Genomic DNA, 22,139 nt, shown 5'->3' with positions numbered 1-22,139 from the left:
ATACAAGCTCATCTGTGAAGCATGGAGGAGGTAATGTCATGGCTTGGGCGTGCATGGCTGCTTCTGGAACAGGCTCATTAATATTTCTTGACAAAGTAACTGATGATGGTAGAAGCAGCATGAATTCCTAAGTATACAGAAATATTTTGTCTGACAATTTACGTAGAAAAATTGGCAGACAAAGTCCCTGAAGTACATGAACTGCAACATGCCGCCGGTTGCTGCGAGGCAACACTGCCGCGAAGCACCACCGCCCGGCAGTGGGCAGCCGGCAGCACACGGTTCAGTCTACTTCAGATTGATGTGAAAGTGGAAGAACCAGAGACGTCGGAGAACCCGACAAAGTCGTTTGTGATTCATAATATCGTCTGGAGGCGCACACAGCTTTTGGCCGTGATAATATGTATTATATGATATAGATATGTATCATATGATATTATTTAGATATAGAGCTCCAGGACTGTAACGCAAGTGTTGTACACTTCCTTGTTAGTTGGATAACCGTTCTGCTTTTGGTGTTATGGCGCATAACATGTCGGACTCTCGATCGTCTCTGGTATTTCTACAACGAGACTCGTAGTGGGAGTTATCTCAGCCATGGTTGAGAATGAATTGTGGGAAAGGAACTTTGGCTTTGACTCCCTCAAGAACATGAACCACGACATGGAGGAGAAAGGGATTGTTGGCCGTGAATGTCTCCCGCTTGAGCCCCGCTTCCCGCTGCCGAGGGACCGCTGCCGAGGGACCACTGCCTCGGCGCTGCAGGAGGCGGAGGTGCCTAAGCGCTGCCTGGCAACAATCCCTTTCTCCTCCATGTCGCGGTTCAGTCTATTTCAGATTGATGTGGACGTGGAAGAACCAGGAACGTCGGAGAACCCAACGCGGTCGTTTGAGATTCATAATATCGGCTCACACAGCTTTTGGCCGTGAAAATGATATAGATATCTATGTATATGATATTATTTAGATATAGAGCTCCAGGACTCTCGTATGTTCTAGAATATTTACAGAATACGGCTAAAGGCTGTGTGCGCGTCGCCATTGCGACACATCCACTGTAAACAGAGCGCATGGTACCGTGGCTGCCAGCTGCTCAGGGCCACACCCCCACCCTCCTCCTTGACCCGCCTCGCTCCTCCTCATTTGCATTATAGCTACAGACACCAAAACAGCGCATTTGGGGGAAGCTCAATGTGCGACTGGCTCGAAATCTGCACCAAGGCTGAATTTCGGGAACGTCTTCGAATACTGGGTTAGTGGTCCACTAATACCTATATTAAAGCATCCATAAAATACCATGTCATGGCACCTTTAATACATCTAAATGTAAATACCAGCAAATATAAGCTGAAATTCCGGATTCTTGTCTCATACTCATCTTGTGATCTTAAAACCAAATGTCTTTAGTGAACAACAAAAACAAAGAAATTGGCCATGCCATTCCAATACTTTTGGAGGGGACTGTATTTGGCACCACGGTTAAAAGTACTTCTAATAGAGCATATGTGACGATGATGAATGATCAGATGGAGTGAGTGCCCTCTTGACGGAGTCTAGCTGCTTTGCTCACTTACATCTCTCTTCTGGTCGTTGATTGGCTCTAGCTGAACCGCCCTCTATTTTACTGTGTGCAGTAATAATAATGTTTAGCATTGATAGGGGCCTGCAGCAGTTGGCCCGGGCCCCCCACAGGTCCCCGGATCCAGGCTCCTCCTCACATGACGTTGATCAAACAACCCTCTGGTCGTTTTGAAGCACCTGGCTTTATTGCTCTGCTAACGACACACCATTTGCACGAGTATCCCACTTCCGCCCGCCAGCCCATAAACGACACACAAAACATGCACGTCCGACGCACGTTTGCGTGTGTGTGCTTGTGTGTGTAGGTGTGTGTGTGCTGTCTGAAAGCTGTGCCACCCATGAGCTTCTGTATTGCTTCCTCCTCTGAGAGGCCTGGGTTTCGACCCAATCTGTAATCCTCAATACAGTTTGAGTGTTTGTGTGTGTGTGTGTGTGTGTGTGTGTGTGTGTGTGTGGTTGTGTACATAGGCTTGAATATGCATGTGTGTGTATTTCCCAAGATATCCTGTTTGTGGAATGATGAAATCTGTTATTATGGCAAATTGAGGGAAAGGAGAAGCAGGATAGAAAGATGAAACAAAATGTGGAGAAAGAAATCCCCAATTTCAGGCTCCCCTCGCTGCTCCGAGCCAGCGGAGATACACTGGGCCCACAGCACGCCGACATTTGGGAGAAAATAGGCCTGCTTTCTTTTATAAGATATCTATTTTATATTATATTTTCTGAACACACAACAGTTAGAGAGTGTTGGAAGACAAGGAGGAACCACACTGTGCAGGAGATGTGTTCCTACCAGGGTAGTGGTTGTTGTCCAGGTCATGGCCCCCTCTCAGGGTGAACCCGTACCCGGGCAGACCCCCGGCCGCGGGCGCCGCCGCTCGCAGCTCCTGGCTCAGGGCCAGGCCCCGGGCAGCCACATCTCTGCGGCCGTTGAAGATCAGGACACGGCCACCGCGGTCGTCCCCGCCGAACGGACAACCCACCGCCACGTCTGAGGGCACACACACACCTCGTGGTTTACACATCAGTCAGGGGTAAGGGCCCCTCTTAGGGAGAGGGAGGGAGAGAAGGAGGGAGCGAGTGGGAGAGAGGGAGGGAGGGCAAACAGCGGGAGAGAGAGAAAGTAGGAGAGAGGGAGAGAGGAGAGATAGAGTGGGAGAGAGGGAGGGAGGGGAAACAGGATGATAGAGTGGGAGAGAGGGAGAGGGAGAGAGAGATTGAAAGATTGGGAGAGGGAGAGAGAGGGAGGAGGGGAAACAGAGGATGGAGAGAGTGGGAGAGAGGGAGAGATGGAGAGAGTGGGAGAGGGAGAGAGAGGGGGGAGGGGAAACAGGGAGATATGGAGATAGCGAGAGGGAGAGGCAGCGAAGAAAGGAGGAACAGAGATGGAGAGGGATGGAGAGAGAGAGAGGGAGGGGTGTAGGGAAAGAGATGAAAGAAGAGTTGTTAAAAGGACTGGGCCTTCTACTTTTCTCTATGGGACTCTTCGTCTGGTCATATCTCTCGTTAACTTTTTGTTTAGTTTGTGTCATTCCTTGCCTTTCACTCAGGTTTTCCCCTCTCACTCTTTTTCCGTTCTTTTTTTCCTCTCTCCCTCCATTTCTGCTGAAGTCATTGACCTGGTTTGCAGGGCTGTGTGTGGACGGCTTAATTTCCCCCCATGACAGGAAGTGGCATGAAGGGTCAAAGGTAAGAGGTCAGACCTACAGCCAAGACGTCTCGGAGGGGAACACCGTCACACAAGCACACGTATGTCTTTTGAAGAATATAAGTGGAAATTTTAGTTAGCGAGCGGACCATGTGATGAACTCGAGTCAGCGCTGGAAATGTCTGCACACCTCTAGACATCCTGTTTGTCCTCCAGACCCTCTCGCTCTTGACTGCAGCCCAAACAACTGGCTGCACATAAAACTGATTATGGGTTGGAGAGGATAAATGCAACCATGTGTGAATGCAAGTGAACTGTATATATACCAGGGTTGTGTGTGTGTGTGTGTGTTTGTGTGTTTTTGTGTTTGGATGTGAATTCAAGCCTGTGCGGTTGTAAGTGTGTTCATGCTTGTGAGATGGTAGGTGTGTTTGGAATCATATATTTAACGTTTATGTGCTTGCGTGTTTGTACCTGTATGTATACAAAGAAGAATCACAATGAATGAAATGCTGTGTCTTCCGAATGTCTCAGCTGAAGGGCTTTACTTAACACAACATGCGACCAAGCGGCTCCAGAGACACTTGATGTGCCCGGGGAACACCCACTGGGAGTTCTAATGGACGCCACTCCCAGATACAATGCAGACACTGACACCCAGCACATCCTGCTGACACAAATGCCGCAACTTTGTGACGGCATAAAATCTGACCAAACCACATGGATGACATGGACTTAAGTTCTCAGGCCCAACTCTTCTATCTCTGGGAAATAACTGTCATTGAACATAACTATCACTGAGCTGTTGGAAACGCTTTTCTCAAGAGGGTGGATATGAGGAGAAAAAATTGTCTCTTATTATAGGAAGGAGATGGGGTTCGGTCTTGGATTAAGCACTGACATGGGTACTATTGTGTTCACACAAACATGTGAACAAACAAACAAACAAACAAACAAACAAACAAACAAACAAACACACACACACACACACACACACACACACACACACACACACACACACACACACACACACACACACACACACACACACACACACACACACACACACACACACACGTCAGGCACTTAACATTTGAGGCAACTGTTACCCTTGCTCATAGTCCCTGTGTAGCTTATAAACATGCATAACAGATGCAGTGCTCTTCATCCGTAACACCTCTACATGTTATTTAACCCCTCCCCCCTCTGTCTCTGTCTGTGATTGATAGACCAGGTCTGACAGAGATCTAGTATTGATACACTTAATACTATTGATTCAGTGGTTAAGTGTCCTCAACTCCCTAAGGCGTTTGTGAGCCAGCGCTGGCCAGATGTGCACACATGCTGTGTGTGCGTGTGTGTGTGTGTGCGTGCGTGTCTCTGTCTGTGTGTGTGTGTGTGTGTGTGTGTCTGTTTGTGAGTGTGTGTGTTTGTGTGTGTGTGTGTGTGTGTGTGTGTGTGTATGTGTGTGTATATGTGTGTCTGTGTGTGCCTGTGTTAACCTCTCTTCGTTAAAATCAATGCAAAGCTAAAATGAACAGGGAGAAGAGGAATGAACTCTGGGCTACAGGACAGAAACATCCAGATGATTATATCACGGGACACATCTGGACGGTTAAAAATAACTCACACCCACATCGTAATCACCACACACATAAAGGAACTTCCTGGTAGTTCATGATGACTCAATGTGCTTTAGGCTCTGTACCTTTGATAGGATGTCCTCAGACCAAAGGAAACACAGACAGTCTGTCCTGTCACAAACACCAGCCCACAGAGGGGAGAGGAGATGCCACCACAGGCAATATGTGCACAGACACACACAGAGGATGGATGAGGAAGATAGAGACGTCAACACTCACACATGTCCTGCTTATCGCTCATATCTCATTAGAACTAACACATCCATCCTCCCACTCTGCTCTCCATCGGGCTGCACACACTCTGCTCAACATGAGGACTCTGACTCCGCTGTGGTCCTTTAGCATTGACTTTGTACACCTGCCCCCCTTCCTGAGTCTTGTCTTTCTGGGTAAATTTCTTCCTTTCCTCTGGTCACATTTTGATTGTTTGTTGGTTATTCATTTTAACCGCTTTATTTATTTATTTTCATACATTCATTCTTTCTTTCTTTTGTTATTATTATTTATTTTTCTATCTCCCCAATGTCTCTGTCTCTCTCTATCTCTCGCCCTGTCTCTGTCTTTTTTGACCTGTCTCTCTCTCTCGCCCATGTCTCTGTCTCTCTCTATCTCTCGCCCTGTCTCTGTCTCTCTCGCCCTGTCTCTCTCTCTCGCCCATGTCTCTCTCTCTCGCTCGCCCTGTCTCTATCTCTCGCCCTGTCTCTGTCTCTCTCTCGCCCTGTCTCTCTCTCTGCCCCATGTCTCTGTCTCTCTCTCTATCTCTCACCCTGTCTCTGTCTCTCTCGCCCTGTCTCTATCTCTCGCCCTGTCTCTGTCTCTCTCTCGCCCTGTCTCTCTCTCTGCCCCATGTCTCTGTCTCTCTCTCTATCTCTCACCCTGTCTCTGTCTCTCTCGCCCTGTCTCTATCTCTCGCCCTGTCTCTGTCTCTCTCTCGCCCTGTCTCTCTCTCTGCCCCATGTCTCTGTCTCTCTCTCTCTCTCTCGCCATGTCTCTGTCTCTCACTCGCCCTGTCTCTCTCTCTGCCCCATGTCTCTGTCTCTCTCTCTCTCTCTCGCCATGTCTCTCTCTCTCCCCCATGTCTCTGCCTCTCTCTCTCCCTCTCTCCTCACCATTGAACCCGTCCTGGTTGATGTCTCCCAGCGTTGCGATGGCGGTGCCGAAGCGTCCGAAGGTGTAGGTCCCTGTGATGGGGATGGGCTGGGAGAAGGTGAGTGGGGCCAGCTGGAGGTACAGGTACACGCGGCCCACCTCCCGGGGCTTGCTCTCCATCTCTCTCTCCATGTAGAGCGGCGCGCCAACCAGCACGTCGTCCATCCTGAAGACACGCACACTTAAGCTCCCTTTGTGTGTGTGTGTGTATGAGTGTATGAATAGTACATATGTGTTTCAGTGTTTACAGTGGACAGACACACAGACAAACAGACAGGCAGCAGGCAGTCAGACTCCTCACCCGTCCCCGTTCAGGTCGGCTACAGCCACAGAGTAGCCAAAGTAGGAGGCCATCTATGGAGCAGAGCAGATATTAACACCACATCACTTCAATATCCCAAAGTTATTGGACCAAAAAACAAAAGGGGGTCTCAATCCAAATATCATCATGACCACATTTTATCACCCACTTGCGAAGTCAATGGTCCCTACCCTGTAGACGGAAACCAGCGGCCGTGGGCTAGCGTGCTCATTTTATATCTGATAAGTTAATCTCCAAGGTCCCTGAACTATGTGGTCTTAACGAGACACAGCGAGGTGTTTACCTGCTCTCCGCTGAAGTTCTGGATGAAGGTCAAATTGGTTGAGTTGATCATTGCCACCTGAAACAAACAAGTGGTGTCATTTGGAGAGCACTGGCAGCCCCTCTCACACACACACACGAACACACACACACACACACACACACGCACACGCACACAAACACACGCACGCACACACACACACACACACACACACACACACACACACACACACACACACACACACACACACACACACACGCACACAAACACACACACACACACACACACACATACACACACACTCGGCACAGCGTGACAAACAGACATGTGAAAAATGTGAAAAAAAAAAGTGAAAACGCATGAAAAAGCCAGGGTTTGGCAAGGTGGGTTATTCTTCCCTTTAGCCCCAGCCCCCCCCCCGCCCGGCCCAGTCCCTGCAATGTCCCTCTCCATCATTACTATTACCCCCTCATCATCCCCCACAGCCCCACGGCCCCCGGACCATCCCCTACACCCCTCCAAGCCCTGCTCACTGGGAGAGATGGGGGCTGAGAATTCCTTCATAAGACCTAAAATAACAACCACATGGAGACTGCCAGGGGCATGCTGCGTGCGTGCACACACACACACACACACACACACACACACACACACACATATACAAAGAAACATTCTCTCTCTCTTTTTCTCTTTCTCTCTCTCTCACACACACTCAGACCCACACACAGTCCAAGGTTCTTAATGTGAGTAACTACATTTGAACATGCAACCATGCACACAAGATACAACACAAAACCCACTCACTGTCCCAAACACAGTGGGGTTCTCAGGCCCATACGGACACACAAACTCAATCAGATAACACAGATGTAACGTAGGATTTAAAAACGCACATAGCCATTTCAAACATGTACATCCCTGGTGAAGGGACAGTTCAATTACATCAGACAAGACAAGACAAACACACACAGGTCAACAGCGACACAAATTCAGGTGACCTCACCGCGCCTACTGTCTGGCTGAGCAGACAACCTGAGGGAGACCACAGGGGAGAGGGATCTGATCCAGGCTGAAAGACGCACGGCCATAGAACCTCAAGCAGCTTACCCTGCTAACACAACCTCCCCATGACTATGAAACACGCACGCACGCACGCACGCACGCACGCACGCACGCACACACACACACACACACACACACACACACACACACACACACACACACACACACACACACACACACAGAGGCCCTCAAATGCCTCCAAGTACAGGAAAGACAATGAAGACATCAGCCTCCATCGTCATCGGCTGCTGCTCTCGGTTGTGTAAGTTTGGGGTCAAGGGTCGTGTGTGTGCAGAGGGGTGAGCAGGGTGAGGAGGGGTCACCCCTCTCCACATGCAGCGGAAACCATGTGTCATTAGGGAGTGCTGACCCAGCCGGGCCGGGGGACACGTTCCCATAGGAGCACTCTAACACACTCCCTGTGTGGGTCTGTGTGTATGTACTCACATAGCCAAAGTTCTGAGCCCCTCTGGGAACCCCGGCAATCAGCTCTGTTAAAGAAAGCACAAAAAAATAACAATACAAGTTCATATTGTTATGACTCAGAGAGGGAAGGAGAAAGATAGAGCAGTAGAGAGTGATATAGGGTGATAGAGAGAGAACGAGATAGAGAAGTAGAGAGAGAGAGAGAGAGAGAGAGAGAGAGAGAGAGAGAGAGAGAGAGAGAGAGAGAGAGAGAGAGAGAGAGAGAGAGAGAAAGAGAGATAGAGAGAGACAGAGCAGTAGACAGAGATATTTAGAGCAATGTGAGAGCGTGAAAATATAGAGCAAAATAGAGAGCTACAAACCAGTAGAGATACATATTAGTACAGAGAGAGAGAGAGAGCAGTTGAGATATAGAGCAGTATAGAGAGCTATAAAGCAGTAGAGAATGAAAGGCAGTGAGAAGTGTAGTGACTGAGGCCACCCTGGCAGAACAGAAGGGAACATACTCAATGAGATTCTGACATGGGGAAGGTAATGTTGGTCTATGGTAATGTGGGTCTATGTGTGTGAGTGTGTGGAGTTGTGGTGCTGTGTGTTCTGTTGCTAGTGTGTGTGTATATAAATCTGTCATTTTCAGTTTCCAAGCTAACCAATTAAAACCTTTCATTAGTTTGTGTGTGTCTGTGTGTGTGTGTGTGTGTGTGTGTGTGTGTGTGTGTGTGTGTGTGTGTGTGTGTGTGTGTGTGTGTGTGTGTGTGTGTGTGTGTGTGTGTGTGTGTGTGTGTGTGTGTGTGTGTGTCTATACTCTTTGTGTGCGTACTGATTGATGGAACGCTGGAGGTGTGGACATGTGGGGTGATATGTAGGATCCACACAGACCCCCCCATCCTTTCAGCATTTCCCAAAGCTCTGATGGTCCAGTGGATCCATAAAGCACCATTTTCCTACTCTCTCTCTACTTCAAACTCACCCAGTTACAAGCAGTCTTCCTTCTCAAGAGGCTATGGGAAACATGACCACAAGCAAGTCCACACCACAACACTCAATACCAACAGCAGCATGTGCAACCTCACAGTCCACCCCCCCCCTCTCTCTCTCTCTCACTCTATATCTCTGCACTGAGGCTGTCTAACACCCTGATCTGGCATCATAAGGCTGGGATCCAGAGGCTTGGACATAAAGGCAGAACTGTGGCTCCCAAGCCAGGATGGGAGGGTGAAGAGACAGGGTTATCTCTGATTGGCCATGTTGGAGGACATTTATGGTGTGAGTCTCACGAAAAACGTGCTTTATATTACTCTACAAGTAGGCTGTATTGAAGCAGGGGGGTATATAATGATGGTATTTTAAGATGTTAATGTATAAAGATGATGATGATCACTATATTTGTCCTCATCAAGGATGCTTGATTTTAATGTATTTTCTTTGTTGTCTTGTGAATTATTTTGACCAATGCCAGCTCAGTTTGTGGCTACTGACTATACGCTTCACTGCTGTTTCAGCAGGAACAACAAATTGTGCACACATTAAAGATCAAATGTGTAATAATCTGTGGCCTAGTATATGTGCAGACCCTGAGGTAAGACAGAGGGCCTGGTAGACTAAGCCTTCAGAGAGGGCGGGGCACAGAGTGGCTGAATCTCTGATCTCCCTAATCAGTGGCGATGGAGGAGAGGAAATGCCTTTATCAGTAGTTCCTGAAGACCAGTCCCCTCTGAGACAGCTGTGATTACTGGAGCTGGTGAGCCAGGCCCAGACCCTGACCATGTCACATAAACACACACACACGCACAGACACACACACACACACACACACACACACACACACACACACACACACACACACACACACACACACACACACACACACACACACACACACACACACACACACACACACTGCCGTCTCACTGCCTATCGAACATCCAAACCCATGTTACGTGACCAACTTACTATTTAAATTCAGGCCTTTAGCCAAGGTTTTTTTTCAAAACAACATACAGTCGTTGTGGTTCAGATTGGTTCTCATTTAAAAAGGCCTGCATTTAGACTGCAGACATTGGAGTTCAAACCCACAACCTTTCGGGTAGGAGTCAAACTCCCATAACCACGTTCCTGCAACGTCCAGTGGGCCTAGCGCACTCAGATCACAGGTGATCTAGGGAGCTTCTTGTGTGGTTATGTGACCGTTTGATATCTATTGAGATGAGGCCTCTCCCGGGCCTGCGGAAACCCAAAGTGCTGCACCCCTGGTTCTTATCCATTCCTCTGATCACACATGGAAGCAGTGAATGGAGGTTGGTGGGGGTGCATGTTGTGTGCCGAGGTGGGTGGTGTTTGTGAGGCAGTAGGGGTGTTGGTGATGAGTGGCTGTGATTTATTCTGCTGTTTCCCTCACCTTGCTCCGAGTCCCCTGTGAACTCTCCCACGGCCACAGAGTAACCTAAAGAGCATTGACATGTTGCATTATTATTAACCACATACATAGACTGTATTTATAATGCGCTTTTATATGAATATAGAAGTATATGAGTATAGAACAGGGCTGTGGCTAGTGTGTGTGTACCAAGGTAGCTGTCGTCGTGTGTGTCTGCAGCAGCACTGGTGTGTTTCTCTCCTGGAACTCGTCTCAGCACCGCCTTCAGCGAGTAACCATTCAGTATCTCAGCAATCCCTGCTGTCATCACCTGACCTGCGCACACATTCACGCCCACACGCACACACACGCCCACACACACAAACACACACACACACACACACACACACACACACACACACACACACACACACACACACACACACACACACACACACACACACACACACACAGGCACGCAAACGGACGCACACAGGAAAGAGGTAACAAGGTTAATCTGGCAAACAGCCTAAAGCACAACATCACCAAGGATAGCAGGAAAAAACACACCGAATGCCCCTGAAGGCTGGACTTTTCAATACCCTGTTTGGGGTGTGTATGGATTATGTGCATGCAGACACGCATGCACGCACATTCGCACACAAACACCACTTCCCATTCCTTTCCTCTATGGTTTAAGAAAAGGTCAAACAAACAGAGGACTTTTTCTACGACGGCCCTCAGCCAGTCATCAATCCTCCAAAATGTGTGGACGTGTGTGTGCACTGACAGGGGGAGAAGTCTGCCCTCGTAACCCACTGGCCTTCCTACTCCCCCACTCTTAGCCTCTCTCTCCTTCTTTACCCCTCACTCTCCCCTCTCTCTCCTTCTTTACCCCTTACTCTCCCCTCTCTCTCCTTCTTTACCCCTTACTCTCCCCTCTCTCTCCTTCTTTACCCCTCACTCTCCTTCTTTACCCCTCACTCTCCTTCTTTGCCCCTCACTCTCCCCTCTCTCCTTCTTTACCCCTTACTCTCCCCTCTCTCTCCTTCTTTACCCCTCACTCTCCTTCTTTGCCCCTCACTCTCCCCTCTCTCTCCTTCTTTACCCCTCACTCTCCCCTCTCTCTCCCTCCTTCTTTACCCCTCACTCTCCCCTCTCTCTCCTTCTTTACCCCTCACTCTCCCCTCTCCCTCCTTCTTTACCCCTCTATCTCCCCTCTCTCTCATTCTTTACCCCTCACTCTCCCCTCTCCCTCCTTCTTTACCCCTCTATCTCCCCTCTCTCTCATTCTTTACCCCTCACTCTCTTTCCTTCTTTAGAGCACTCACTGCGCTTTCTCGTTTCTCTTTCTCCCCTCTCTATCCCCTCTCTCTTCCCCTTCCTCTCTCTCTCCTTCTTTACCCCTCTCTTTCCTCTCTCTCTCCTTCTATACCCCTCTTTCTCTCTCATTCTTTACCCCTCACTCTCCCCTCTCTCTCATTCTTTACTCCTCTTTTTCCTCTCTCTCTCATTCTTTACCCCTAACTCTCTTTCCTTCTTTACAGCTCTCACTGCACTCTCTACTGTCTTTCCCCCCTCTTGCACTCTCTCGTTGCTCTTTCTCCCCTCTCTATCCCCTCCCTCCCTTCCCCTCCCTCTCACTCTCTTGTTCTTTCCCACTCTACATTTCTCCCCCTCTCTTCTCCCCACTTGCTGTCTCTCATGCCGTCTCTCATGCAGCCTCAATCTGGTGTTTGTTTTAAAGGAACAAATCTTCATATCCGTCTCATTTTAAATGTCCTATGCAATTTATGAGACATCATGCTAAGAACCGTAACAAATGGGCCCCTGTAGTGAACCAGCTGTATTAGATGCTGCATTACGTTTACATTGATATATTTATTGATATATCTGTGGAGGCTCTCGCCATAATGAGAGCGAGTCCAAAGGCTGAGCATAACAGCTGAATATTAAGAGTCCTTAAAGTCTAGGCTGAGTGCTTTATTAACATTTGGAGGAAAAAGCAGGCTGGCAGACAGTGTCCAGAGAGACACAGAGACAGAGAGAGAGAGACACACACACACACACACACACACACACACACACACACACACACACACACACACACACACACACACACACACACACACACACACACACACACACACACACAAACACACACACACACACACACACACACAAACAGATCCAGAGAGAGTGAGAGTGAAAAGAGAGACAGCGAGAGAGAGACACACACACAAACAAACTGATGCAGTCCAAAGAGTCCATTAGACGTGGCGCCCGGTAAAAGCACGCTGCTTAGTTAAATATGTACAAAATCAAGATGTATATTGAATAACAATGGCATATTTAAAAGACTTGGCATATGTGTAGATCATGTGAATTATAAAGAGAAATACTTTTGTCCATTTTTTGACCCTCTTTGGTTCTCATCTCCCTTTCTACTGGGATTCTTCCTGACCTCTTGTAAATCACCAACCCTCCCTCCATGCGTCTCTCTTCCTTCCCTCTCTCCTCTCGTTCTCTTAAACAGACGACGGGCGGTGGGTCGTCAGAGCAGAGGTTAAGATGAAGGCTACAGTCTGAGGCAGGGTCCTTGTGCAACCGATCAGTTACCGTCCCCCCCCGGCCCAGTGCCTCACCCAACGTACCAGGATTCTGTTACTGCCAAATCAGTCAAAGTGATGAGAGATCAGCCAGGCTGGGCTGGATAATCACCTGTTTCACCACACAGATGCACACATACACACAACACAAGCACGCACTCACAAACCAACGCACACACGTGTCTCTCACACCTGGGCTTTAGGGAGTAGCTGTCCAGCTGTGTCCACACTCATTAAGGGACCTCATCCCTCTGCTTTGTCTAGCTGAGGCCCAAAGAACTGACCTCAGCGACTGTACGTCTCATCTACCACAGAATCCCTCTCTCTCTCTCCACCTCTCACCACTTCAGTCACTCCCCTTCATACTCTCTCACTCTCATTTATCCTCCATTAAGTGTTCATCTGTCTATCTATCTGCCATTATTGAAAGTATGCATAGTACATTTTGTATGGTGAGTGTAGTATTTCATATCCTGCAATGTGCCCGTTCATCAATTCAAACTGACCTCTATTAGCTCTTTGCAACAGGTTTTTACTATGAACTCCTTGAAAACTGTTTATATTTCCCTCCAGCCTCATCTCTCCAATCTTTATGTTCATCTCCACACCTTTCTCATCTGCTCTTCATGGTCAATCCTTAACAACCTTTCGCTCGCTCTGTCTTTCTCTTCTCTTTCTCTCTCTCTGTCCCCCTCGATTGATCACTTTCTCTGCACTGTGGGGAGTTTGTCCATTCCACTCCAGTCCATTGCTATCTGATCATATCAATATAATGCCCAAACATCCACTTCCTGTGCCAGAATGATGATGGAACATAAACAGGGGACATTGGGGGGTGAGTAATACTCCATGCACAGGCAGATCTAACTAATAAAGAATATGAAGTTACAACATTTAGGTGTGCACACTTCATAGTTCTGTGAGCATTCATGTGTACGTGTGTGTGTGTGTGTGTGTGTGTGTGTGTGTGTGTGTGTGTGTGTGTGTGTGTGTGTGTCTGTGTGTGTGTGTGTGTGTGTGTGTGTGTGTGTGTGTGTGTGTGTGTGTGTGTCTGTGTCTGTGTCTGTGTCTGTGTGTGTGTGTGTGTGTGTGTGTGTGTGTGTGTGTGTGTGTGTGTGTGTGTGTGTGTGTTTGTGTGTGTGTGTACTAGAAGGGTATGCTTCCTGGCATTCTCTTCTCTGAAGACTCCTCTAAAGCAGTTCATATATGCAGGGAGAACAATGCGGTTTCAGTTACCTTGCCAATAGAAGCTTCCAGGCCCACCAACCACCAGTCGTCCTTCCTGGTAGAGTTAAGTGAGTCACAAGACATACATTTGTAAAGATTATGTCCATTTATTAACTGTGTGTGTGTGTGTGTGTGTGTGTGTGTGTGTGTGTGTGTGTGTGTGTGTGTGTGTGTGTGTGTGTGTGTGTGTGTGTGTTTTATGGTGGCTTTCATAGCTAGAGTTGAAATCCTGTTGAGCATGACAACTTCCTGTACAACAGGGTTAAGTTAAAGCATACGCTGGAGGTCTCAAACTGAGAGCTTTGGGTGAGAGAGAGAGAGATAGCAAGAGAGAGAGAGAGAGAGAGAGAGAGAGAGAGAGAGAGAGAGAGAGAGAGAGAGAGAGAGAGAGAGAAATAGCTAGAGACAGAGAGAGAGAGAGAGAGAGAGAGGGAGCAGGAGACAGAGACAGAGATGATGTATTTGTTCTCTATTATTTTCCTATGGTGAGGTCACATAAGGATGCTTGGGGGAGTCTCCTAAAGTGACAAATCTGGTCACAATGCGCCCTGTCTGTAAATCTCTAAATGGGAGCCTGATGTTGACGTTGTTTCAGCATGTCAACAATACTTAATGGAACAATGTAGTGTGCCATTTGTTTCTATGAACAACCTTACTGTACTTGTAGCGATATATAGCGTCTGCTAAATGCCCTAAATGTAAATGTAAATGTCAAACATTTATAAGATAGACAGTGATATTTGCGCTGTTGACAATATCCTTTAGCTCTAGGCTGTGCTGAGGTGCCGGCATGAAGGTGTGTGGTGGCGTGTGGCGATAGAGACGCGTGGTCGTTACCTTTGTGAAGTCCACACTAAAGCCCGCCTGACAGAAGCCCTGGCCCTCCGGGTCTGGGTCATCTGAAGAAAACACAAAGCAAGCATGTCAATGCAGAACAACACACACAAACAACCATACACACACAATCCCTACCCCCATCCTGCTTTCATTAAATGCTTTCCAGTACCTGTTCCTCTATAGATCCCTATTTCTCTTACACACACACACACAAATGTGCAGGCAAGAGCACACAAACACACACGCACGCAAGCACGCACGCACGCACGCACGCACGCACGCACGCACGCACGCACGCACGCACGCACGCACGCACACACACACACACACACACACACACAGACACAGACAGAAGAAAAAAAATAGTCTGATTTTCAGATTTCTCGGAAAAAAAGTATTTGAAAGTGTACAATTTCAAATGAGAAATATAATATTAGCATGAATAAAATAAATAATGTGAATCTCCAACCAAACCTCCTGCAGTGTTATTCACCATGACGGTCCAACTACCAAACTCAGATTTACTTATGAAGACAGCCCAAGAAATTGCTTGGGGGACAACCTGGGGTGAGGCTAAACTACTCGTTACTACACACATGCACTTATGCAACAAACCGCTTTGTGTTTGAGTACTTGATTAGTAAAGTAATTCAGTCTCTTTGGTCATAAATTCACTGTAGGAAAGCAAAACAAAAGCTGCTAGAGAGAAGGCCCCACATACACCTATATAAATTCATTTATAGTAGCACCATCTGTGATCAAAAGTATTTCCCTCTCGAGAACCATTGAACGATTTTACAACCTAATCTTTATTGGCGCTTGGTTGGTCTACATTGGCATACGAGCTGAAATCCGTATAAGCACAAATGGCCTGAGAATGAATACGATTTAACCTGACTTGTATGTACATGCATACACCAATGTGTATGTGTGCGCACACATACACATTGTAGTGTATGTAGTGTACAGTAATGGGTGTCTGTGATGTATGTTTCAATTTGAATGCATGTGTGGATGTGCATGACCCCGTGACCCTGAGGACTGAAGTTCATGAGTCTGAGATTTAGCGACGGGTTAGGGGCGAGTGTTTGATCTGCTGCTCACGATAAGCTGCCTGATAACCTCCAGGACTCTGGTGGCTCCTGTCTCTGAACATTAGGGGGACTGGGATCAGGAGAATAGAGAGGGTATGACTGGAGACATGGGCGGGGCCGGGAGGTAGGGGGAGAGAGAGGGGCGGGAGAGAGAGGGAGAGAGAGAGAGAGCGAGAGAGAGAGAGAGCGAGAGGGGTGAGAGAGAGGGAGGGAGAGAGAGGGAGAGTTGGAGAGAGAAAAAAGGGATGGAGGGAGAGAGAGAGGGGGGCAGTGAGAGTGAGAGAGAAAGAGGGAGAGATAGGGCGACAGAGAGGGGAGAAAGAGAAGTGAGAGAGAGCAAGAGGGAGAAAGAAGGAGCGAGAGAGGGATGATAAAAGAGAAACAAAGAGAGAACATAGATGGAGCTAAAGGGGAAAAATAAAACCGAAAATGAATGCATTTCCTTTGATCTGCCGTTGGATCTCCTCTCAGTCACTCTCTCCAGATCATAAAGCTTTGCTTAAAAACATCATAAATGCCACAAAATGCATTGAAACGATTCAACTGACAGGAGGGAGAGAGAGGGGAGAAGGAGGAAGAGAGAAAGAGAGCAGACAGACAACATAGAGGGGAAGGGATAGGCTAGGTCGAGTGGCCTAGCCTATCTCCTGACTCCCTCGGGGTGGCGAGGGAGTCAGGAGATGGAGGAGGGTGACTCACTGGTCCTGCAGGGTGAGTACTCTGCGTAGGCGCTGAAGTTCTGCACGGCCACGTAGCACGTCCCCACGGGGTCCCTCTCCCCACTCAGCTTCACCGTCCGCCAGTGGTACAGAGGAGCACAGGCCTGAGGGACAACGGGATACCACACATCAGAGAATGAGACAGTGCAGCTAGAGACAGGAACTTAAGGAATTTCCATATCACATACCGTTGGTGCAGATAAGGCTTCGCTAAAGACACAAGATGCTTCTCTAACCATCGTGTCTTTTTTTCCCTTGCAAAACTAACAAAACTGACTTTAGATCAAATCAGTTCTAGAGTTTAATTAAGTTAAGGTACGAGCTGTGTTGTGGGATCATCCAGTCACTCACCACTACTTTGCCTTTGTGTGTTCTGACCGACGCACCGAACCACTGGTGAGACTTGAACTCAAGAGGCTCCCTGCTGCCGTTCACCTTAATCATCCTGTTATCTGGACAGATACACAGGGTTAATAGAACTATAGAGCTATATATATAAAAAGATAGATAGATGGATAGATACATAGGGTCAATAGACAGACAGACAGACAGACAGACAGACAGACAGACAGACAGACAGACAGACAGACAGACAGACAGACAGACAGACAGACAGACAGACAGACAGACAGACAGACAGACAGACAGACAGACAGACAGACAGACAGACAGACAGACAGACAGACAGACAGACAGACAGACAGACAGACAGACAGACAGATAGATAGATAGATAGATACATTGATTGATTGAAAGATAGATTGATCACGGGAAGAGAATCAGAGACTTTATGAAAGTGTAACGCTAGATAGATGGATAGATACATAGGATTAATCGATAGATAGATAGATAGATAGATAGATAGATAGATAGATAGATAGATAGATAGATAGATAGATAGATAGATAGATAGATAGATAGATAGATAGATAGATAGATAGATAGATAGATAGATAGATAGATAGATAGATAGATAGATAGATAGATAGATAGATAGATAGATAGATAGATAGATAGATAGATAGATACATTGATTGATTGATAGATAGATTGATCACAGGAAGAGAATCAGAGACTTTATGAAAGTGTAACGCTAGGTCATATTGACTAATGCTAATGTTGATCTAGTCTCGGGGGGTTCTCTATTGCGGAAGGAGGAAGCCTGCAAGAAAATGATGAAACACCATTTGCTCAGAGCCATTTGTCGGTTGGCTGATGGGAGACCCTGCTCATAAAACAAGCAGCACTTCAGAGACCTGCAGGGGCCCATGGGATAGGGGCCCTCACTCTGAGCCCATCGCAAACTCTCAAATCTACATCTATCTAAAACACGTGCACGCACAAAGACACACACACACACACACACACACACACACACACACACACACACACACACACACACACACACACACACACACACACACACACACACACACACACACAAAGGCATGAGAACATGCAGACACACACAACATTGGTAATTTAATGAACAATGCAGTCAAGTAAATTCTTATGTCAGGGTGAACCCATCACAGTTAAATTAACCTCTCTCGTGTGTGTGTCTATGTGTGTATGCGTGTGTGTGTGAGTGTGTGCGCGCGCGCATGTGTGTGTGTGTCCGTGAGAGTTTCGTGAGAGTGTGTGTGTATGTTTGTAGTCCATTTGGGAGATAATTGCTCTACTTGCAAACAGATCTTTGCCAATATTATTAAAGGCCAGCTGGGTCTGCTTAAAACCGTAGAGTCTTCCCCCAATAAAACACCTCTACTTAACACACACACAGGAACACAGAAACACACACACAATCACACACACGGAGGCTGGCTCACATAGTAACATTCATACACACCTACACACACCATATACACACACACACACATGCACACACAGGCACACACATTAAGATTCACACACACACACACACACACACACACACACACACACACACACACACACACACACACACACACACACACACACACACACACACACACAGGCACAGATATTAAGATTCATACACACTCACGCACAAACACACAAACACTTTTTTTTTATTTTTTGTCTAAATATTAGCCTTATTGCTATCGTATCTAACTATACTACACCAATGTGTGGTAAAACACACCGCACAATTGTATTCTGACCGTCTTTTCTCCTTGCTTCTGTTAAAACACTTTGGGGTTGGTTGCATTGGGGGTTCCCGGGGGGGGGGGGTATATATCTGTAAAACAGGAGAGCTCTGCTCTACTGTATTCACCATGTGCACAAGTATCACACATGATCTCACATCACATACATCTGCACTACATCACCCAACGATGGATTCACACACACACAGAAACAGACACACAAACATACATATGCACACACGCACACACACACACACACACACACACACACACACACACACACACACACACACACACACACACACACACACACACACACACACACACACAGACAAACACACAGACACACACACACAGTGTACTTGTGTCTTAGCCCATGGTTTGTACGTATATAAATAGGTACACAGTAAATCTGTAAGAAATAGTTACCATATCCATAGACATCCAGTATCTCTCTCTCTCTCTCTCTCTCTCTCTCTCTCTCTCTCTCTCTCTCTCTCTCTCTCTCTCTCTCTCTCTCTCTCTCTCTCTCTCGCTCTTTGCAATGAGTTACACTATGTTTTAAAACCCATATTCTGAACAGCCTGCTGAGACATAGTGCCTGACAGATTGAAAGATAGATCGAAAGAGAAAGACTGGGAAAGAGAGAGAGAGAGAGAGAGAGAGAGAGAGAGAGAGAGAGAGAGAGAGAGAGAGAGAGAGAGAGAGAGAGAGAGAGAGAGAGAGATCAAAAGGGAATTGTGAACAGGGATGCAGCAAATTAATAAATAGCAGATTTCCCTACCCCCATCCCTCTCTCTCTTACTGTTTCCCTGTTCCTCATCCCTCTTTCTTTCACAATTACAAATGATGTACACACACATTCCCTATGGCCCAGATGCAGAGGAAGGTTTGGGGACTCACTGGCGTTATCGAAGGGTATCTGTCTGCAGCTGTCGGCCCCGCCGGGCCAGGGGCAGTAGTAGACGGCCCCCGCCTCCACAATACCTGGCTGGGAGGTGTTGGCCTTGGGGGCCCCCACCAGAACACTCATCCTGAGACAGAGAGGGAGAGAGGGCAGAGGGCATATAGATGGGTGGGGGGGGGAGAGAGCAGAGGGCGATAGAGATGGTTGCGGGAGAGAGAGACGGAGCAGAGGACGATAGAGACGGGTGGGGGGAGCAAGGGAGAGGGAGAGAGAACATGGGGGGGGCATGTTGAACTCATGTCGTTTTTAAGTTGACCAAGAACCGCCGGATGCTTTACGAATAGGTTTCACTTGACTTTATACATAACATCTCATTGGGTTTTCTATTTTGTTCTGTTCTATTCAGGCAAACAGTTTGGTATTTGGGCAAGCGAATGGAAATTATTTCTTCCCTTTTAGAGGTTACTTGAACAATAATTAACTAAGTATATTATACTAGGTGGGTGCTTACGTGTTACTTTCGGCGGTCGCTTGGTAGAAGTCCACTGAGTATCCAAAGTAACTCCCACCGGGTCCCCGGTAAACGGCGGGACGGTCCGCCTGGATGTTAAAACTCCAGACTGTAGAGAACACCGACCAGAGCACAAACACACATCCTCGGAACGACCTGGGAGAAACACTCAGGCAGTCCCACACACTCATCGTCTCTGGGAATAAAAATAAATCCTGCAGAAAGTCCGGGATATTGCGGAGGCTATAGGTACACCATTAGGCAGAGTGGGAGAGAGAGAGGGAGAGAGAGAGAGAGAGAGAGAGAGAGAGAGAGAGAGAGAGAGAGAGAGAGAGAGAGAGAGAGAGAGAGAGAGAGAGAGAGAGAGAGAGAGAGAGAGAGAGAGAGAGAGAGAGAGAGAGAGATGAACGCCTCCGTGCAGGTATGGTCCTCCTCTGCTCGTCCAGTCCCCCACAATGTCAGTTAACCCGTTCTACTCGCTCTGCACCGAGCACCAGAATATCCTGCATGGACCCTCCACCACCTCAAGGTCTGCCAGCTACAAGACTCCCCCCCCCCCCCCCCCCCCCCCCCCCCCCCCCCCCCCACCACACACACACCCCATCCTACACAGAGCCTGTAGACAGCGTGCAGACCACTTCAGAGCGGCGTGGGGAGGCGCGTCATCGGCCCCACGCCTTTTATGGGGAGAGGAAGAAACGGGGAAGTAATGGCGAACTTAACCCGACATGCTGCCACAGCCAAGACACAAGTGGACGGCAGCCGATATTATAGTCTTTAAAAACACATTTATATATGCGCATTTGCCCATTGCAGTAGGCTATAAACTTGCGCGCACGAATTACATTGAACTCTCTCTCACACACACATACACACACACACACACACACACACACACACACACACACACACACACACACACACACACACACACACTCAAACACGCACACACACACACACACACAAATGCACGCACACACAATAAAGTAACATAATTTGGTTGATAGCATAGGCCTACTGATATAAATTCATACTGATTTGTGAATTGAATCACAGATTGTGCAAGTTAAACGCTCTCTTCACGCCCCCTTATATTTCCCATTTGTTTTGAGTGACTATCTTTTTTATGGGTGCTCAATCTTTTTGCAACCAAAATACTGTTTGAACGCCAAGAATGCAAGCATGCAATATTGCAGATTTGTCTGTGTGAGAGAAAGAGAGGGAAAGAGAGAGTCCAATGGTAAGAGCGATGATGTAGGCTGTTTCCCCACATACGGTGACAACATTGTGCCTGAATGATCATTTCGAGGTTGATGGGCTAAATGCAACTTGTTTCATGTCCAGATATTAGGACTGTTTTTAAATTTACCCTCTAGGTGGAGAATTATGAAAGAACAACACTTCAGGGTTGGTCACCGGGCAGGGGGTGAGAGACAGGGAGAGATAGGAGGGGGAGAGAGGAGAGGGAAAGAGGCAGGGAGAGAGAGAAAGAAGATGAGACAGGGAGAGAGTAATAAGGGGGGGTGAGCGACAGGGAGAGACGGGGGATGAGAAGCAGGGAGAGAGAGAGGAGGGGGATGAAAGGGAGGGGGAGAGAGAGAGCAGGGGGATGAGAGGCAGGGAGATAGAGGGGTGGTTAGAGACGAGGGGGATGAGG

General features: G+C 47.6%; 1 protein-coding gene across 1 annotated transcript in view; it reads right to left on the bottom strand.

The window, feature by feature from the left end:
• Positions 1 to 20,973, bottom strand: part of LOC130391597 (integrin alpha-8-like) — a 43,509-nt gene extending 22,536 nt beyond the window's left edge. Inside the window, 13 exon segments of the mRNA XM_056601808.1 lie at positions 2,375 to 2,572; positions 5,982 to 6,187; positions 6,323 to 6,375; positions 6,627 to 6,683; positions 8,115 to 8,158; positions 10,492 to 10,536; positions 10,660 to 10,785; positions 14,295 to 14,340; positions 15,123 to 15,184; positions 16,916 to 17,039; positions 17,287 to 17,387; positions 19,968 to 20,098; positions 20,483 to 20,973. Coding sequence (XP_056457783.1) covers positions 2,375 to 2,572; positions 5,982 to 6,187; positions 6,323 to 6,375; positions 6,627 to 6,683; positions 8,115 to 8,158; positions 10,492 to 10,536; positions 10,660 to 10,785; positions 14,295 to 14,340; positions 15,123 to 15,184; positions 16,916 to 17,039; positions 17,287 to 17,387; positions 19,968 to 20,098; positions 20,483 to 20,673 — 1,384 coding nt within the window. The 5' untranslated portion in view covers positions 20,674 to 20,973.
• Between the last annotated feature and the right edge of the window lie 1,166 nt (positions 20,974 to 22,139).

The sequence above is a fragment of the Gadus chalcogrammus genome, chromosome 11 (assembly GCF_026213295.1).
Source record: "Gadus chalcogrammus isolate NIFS_2021 chromosome 11, NIFS_Gcha_1.0, whole genome shotgun sequence".
Classification (NCBI taxonomy): Eukaryota; Metazoa; Chordata; class Actinopteri; order Gadiformes; family Gadidae; genus Gadus; species Gadus chalcogrammus.
This window is presented reverse-complemented; position numbering and strand designations above follow the sequence as displayed.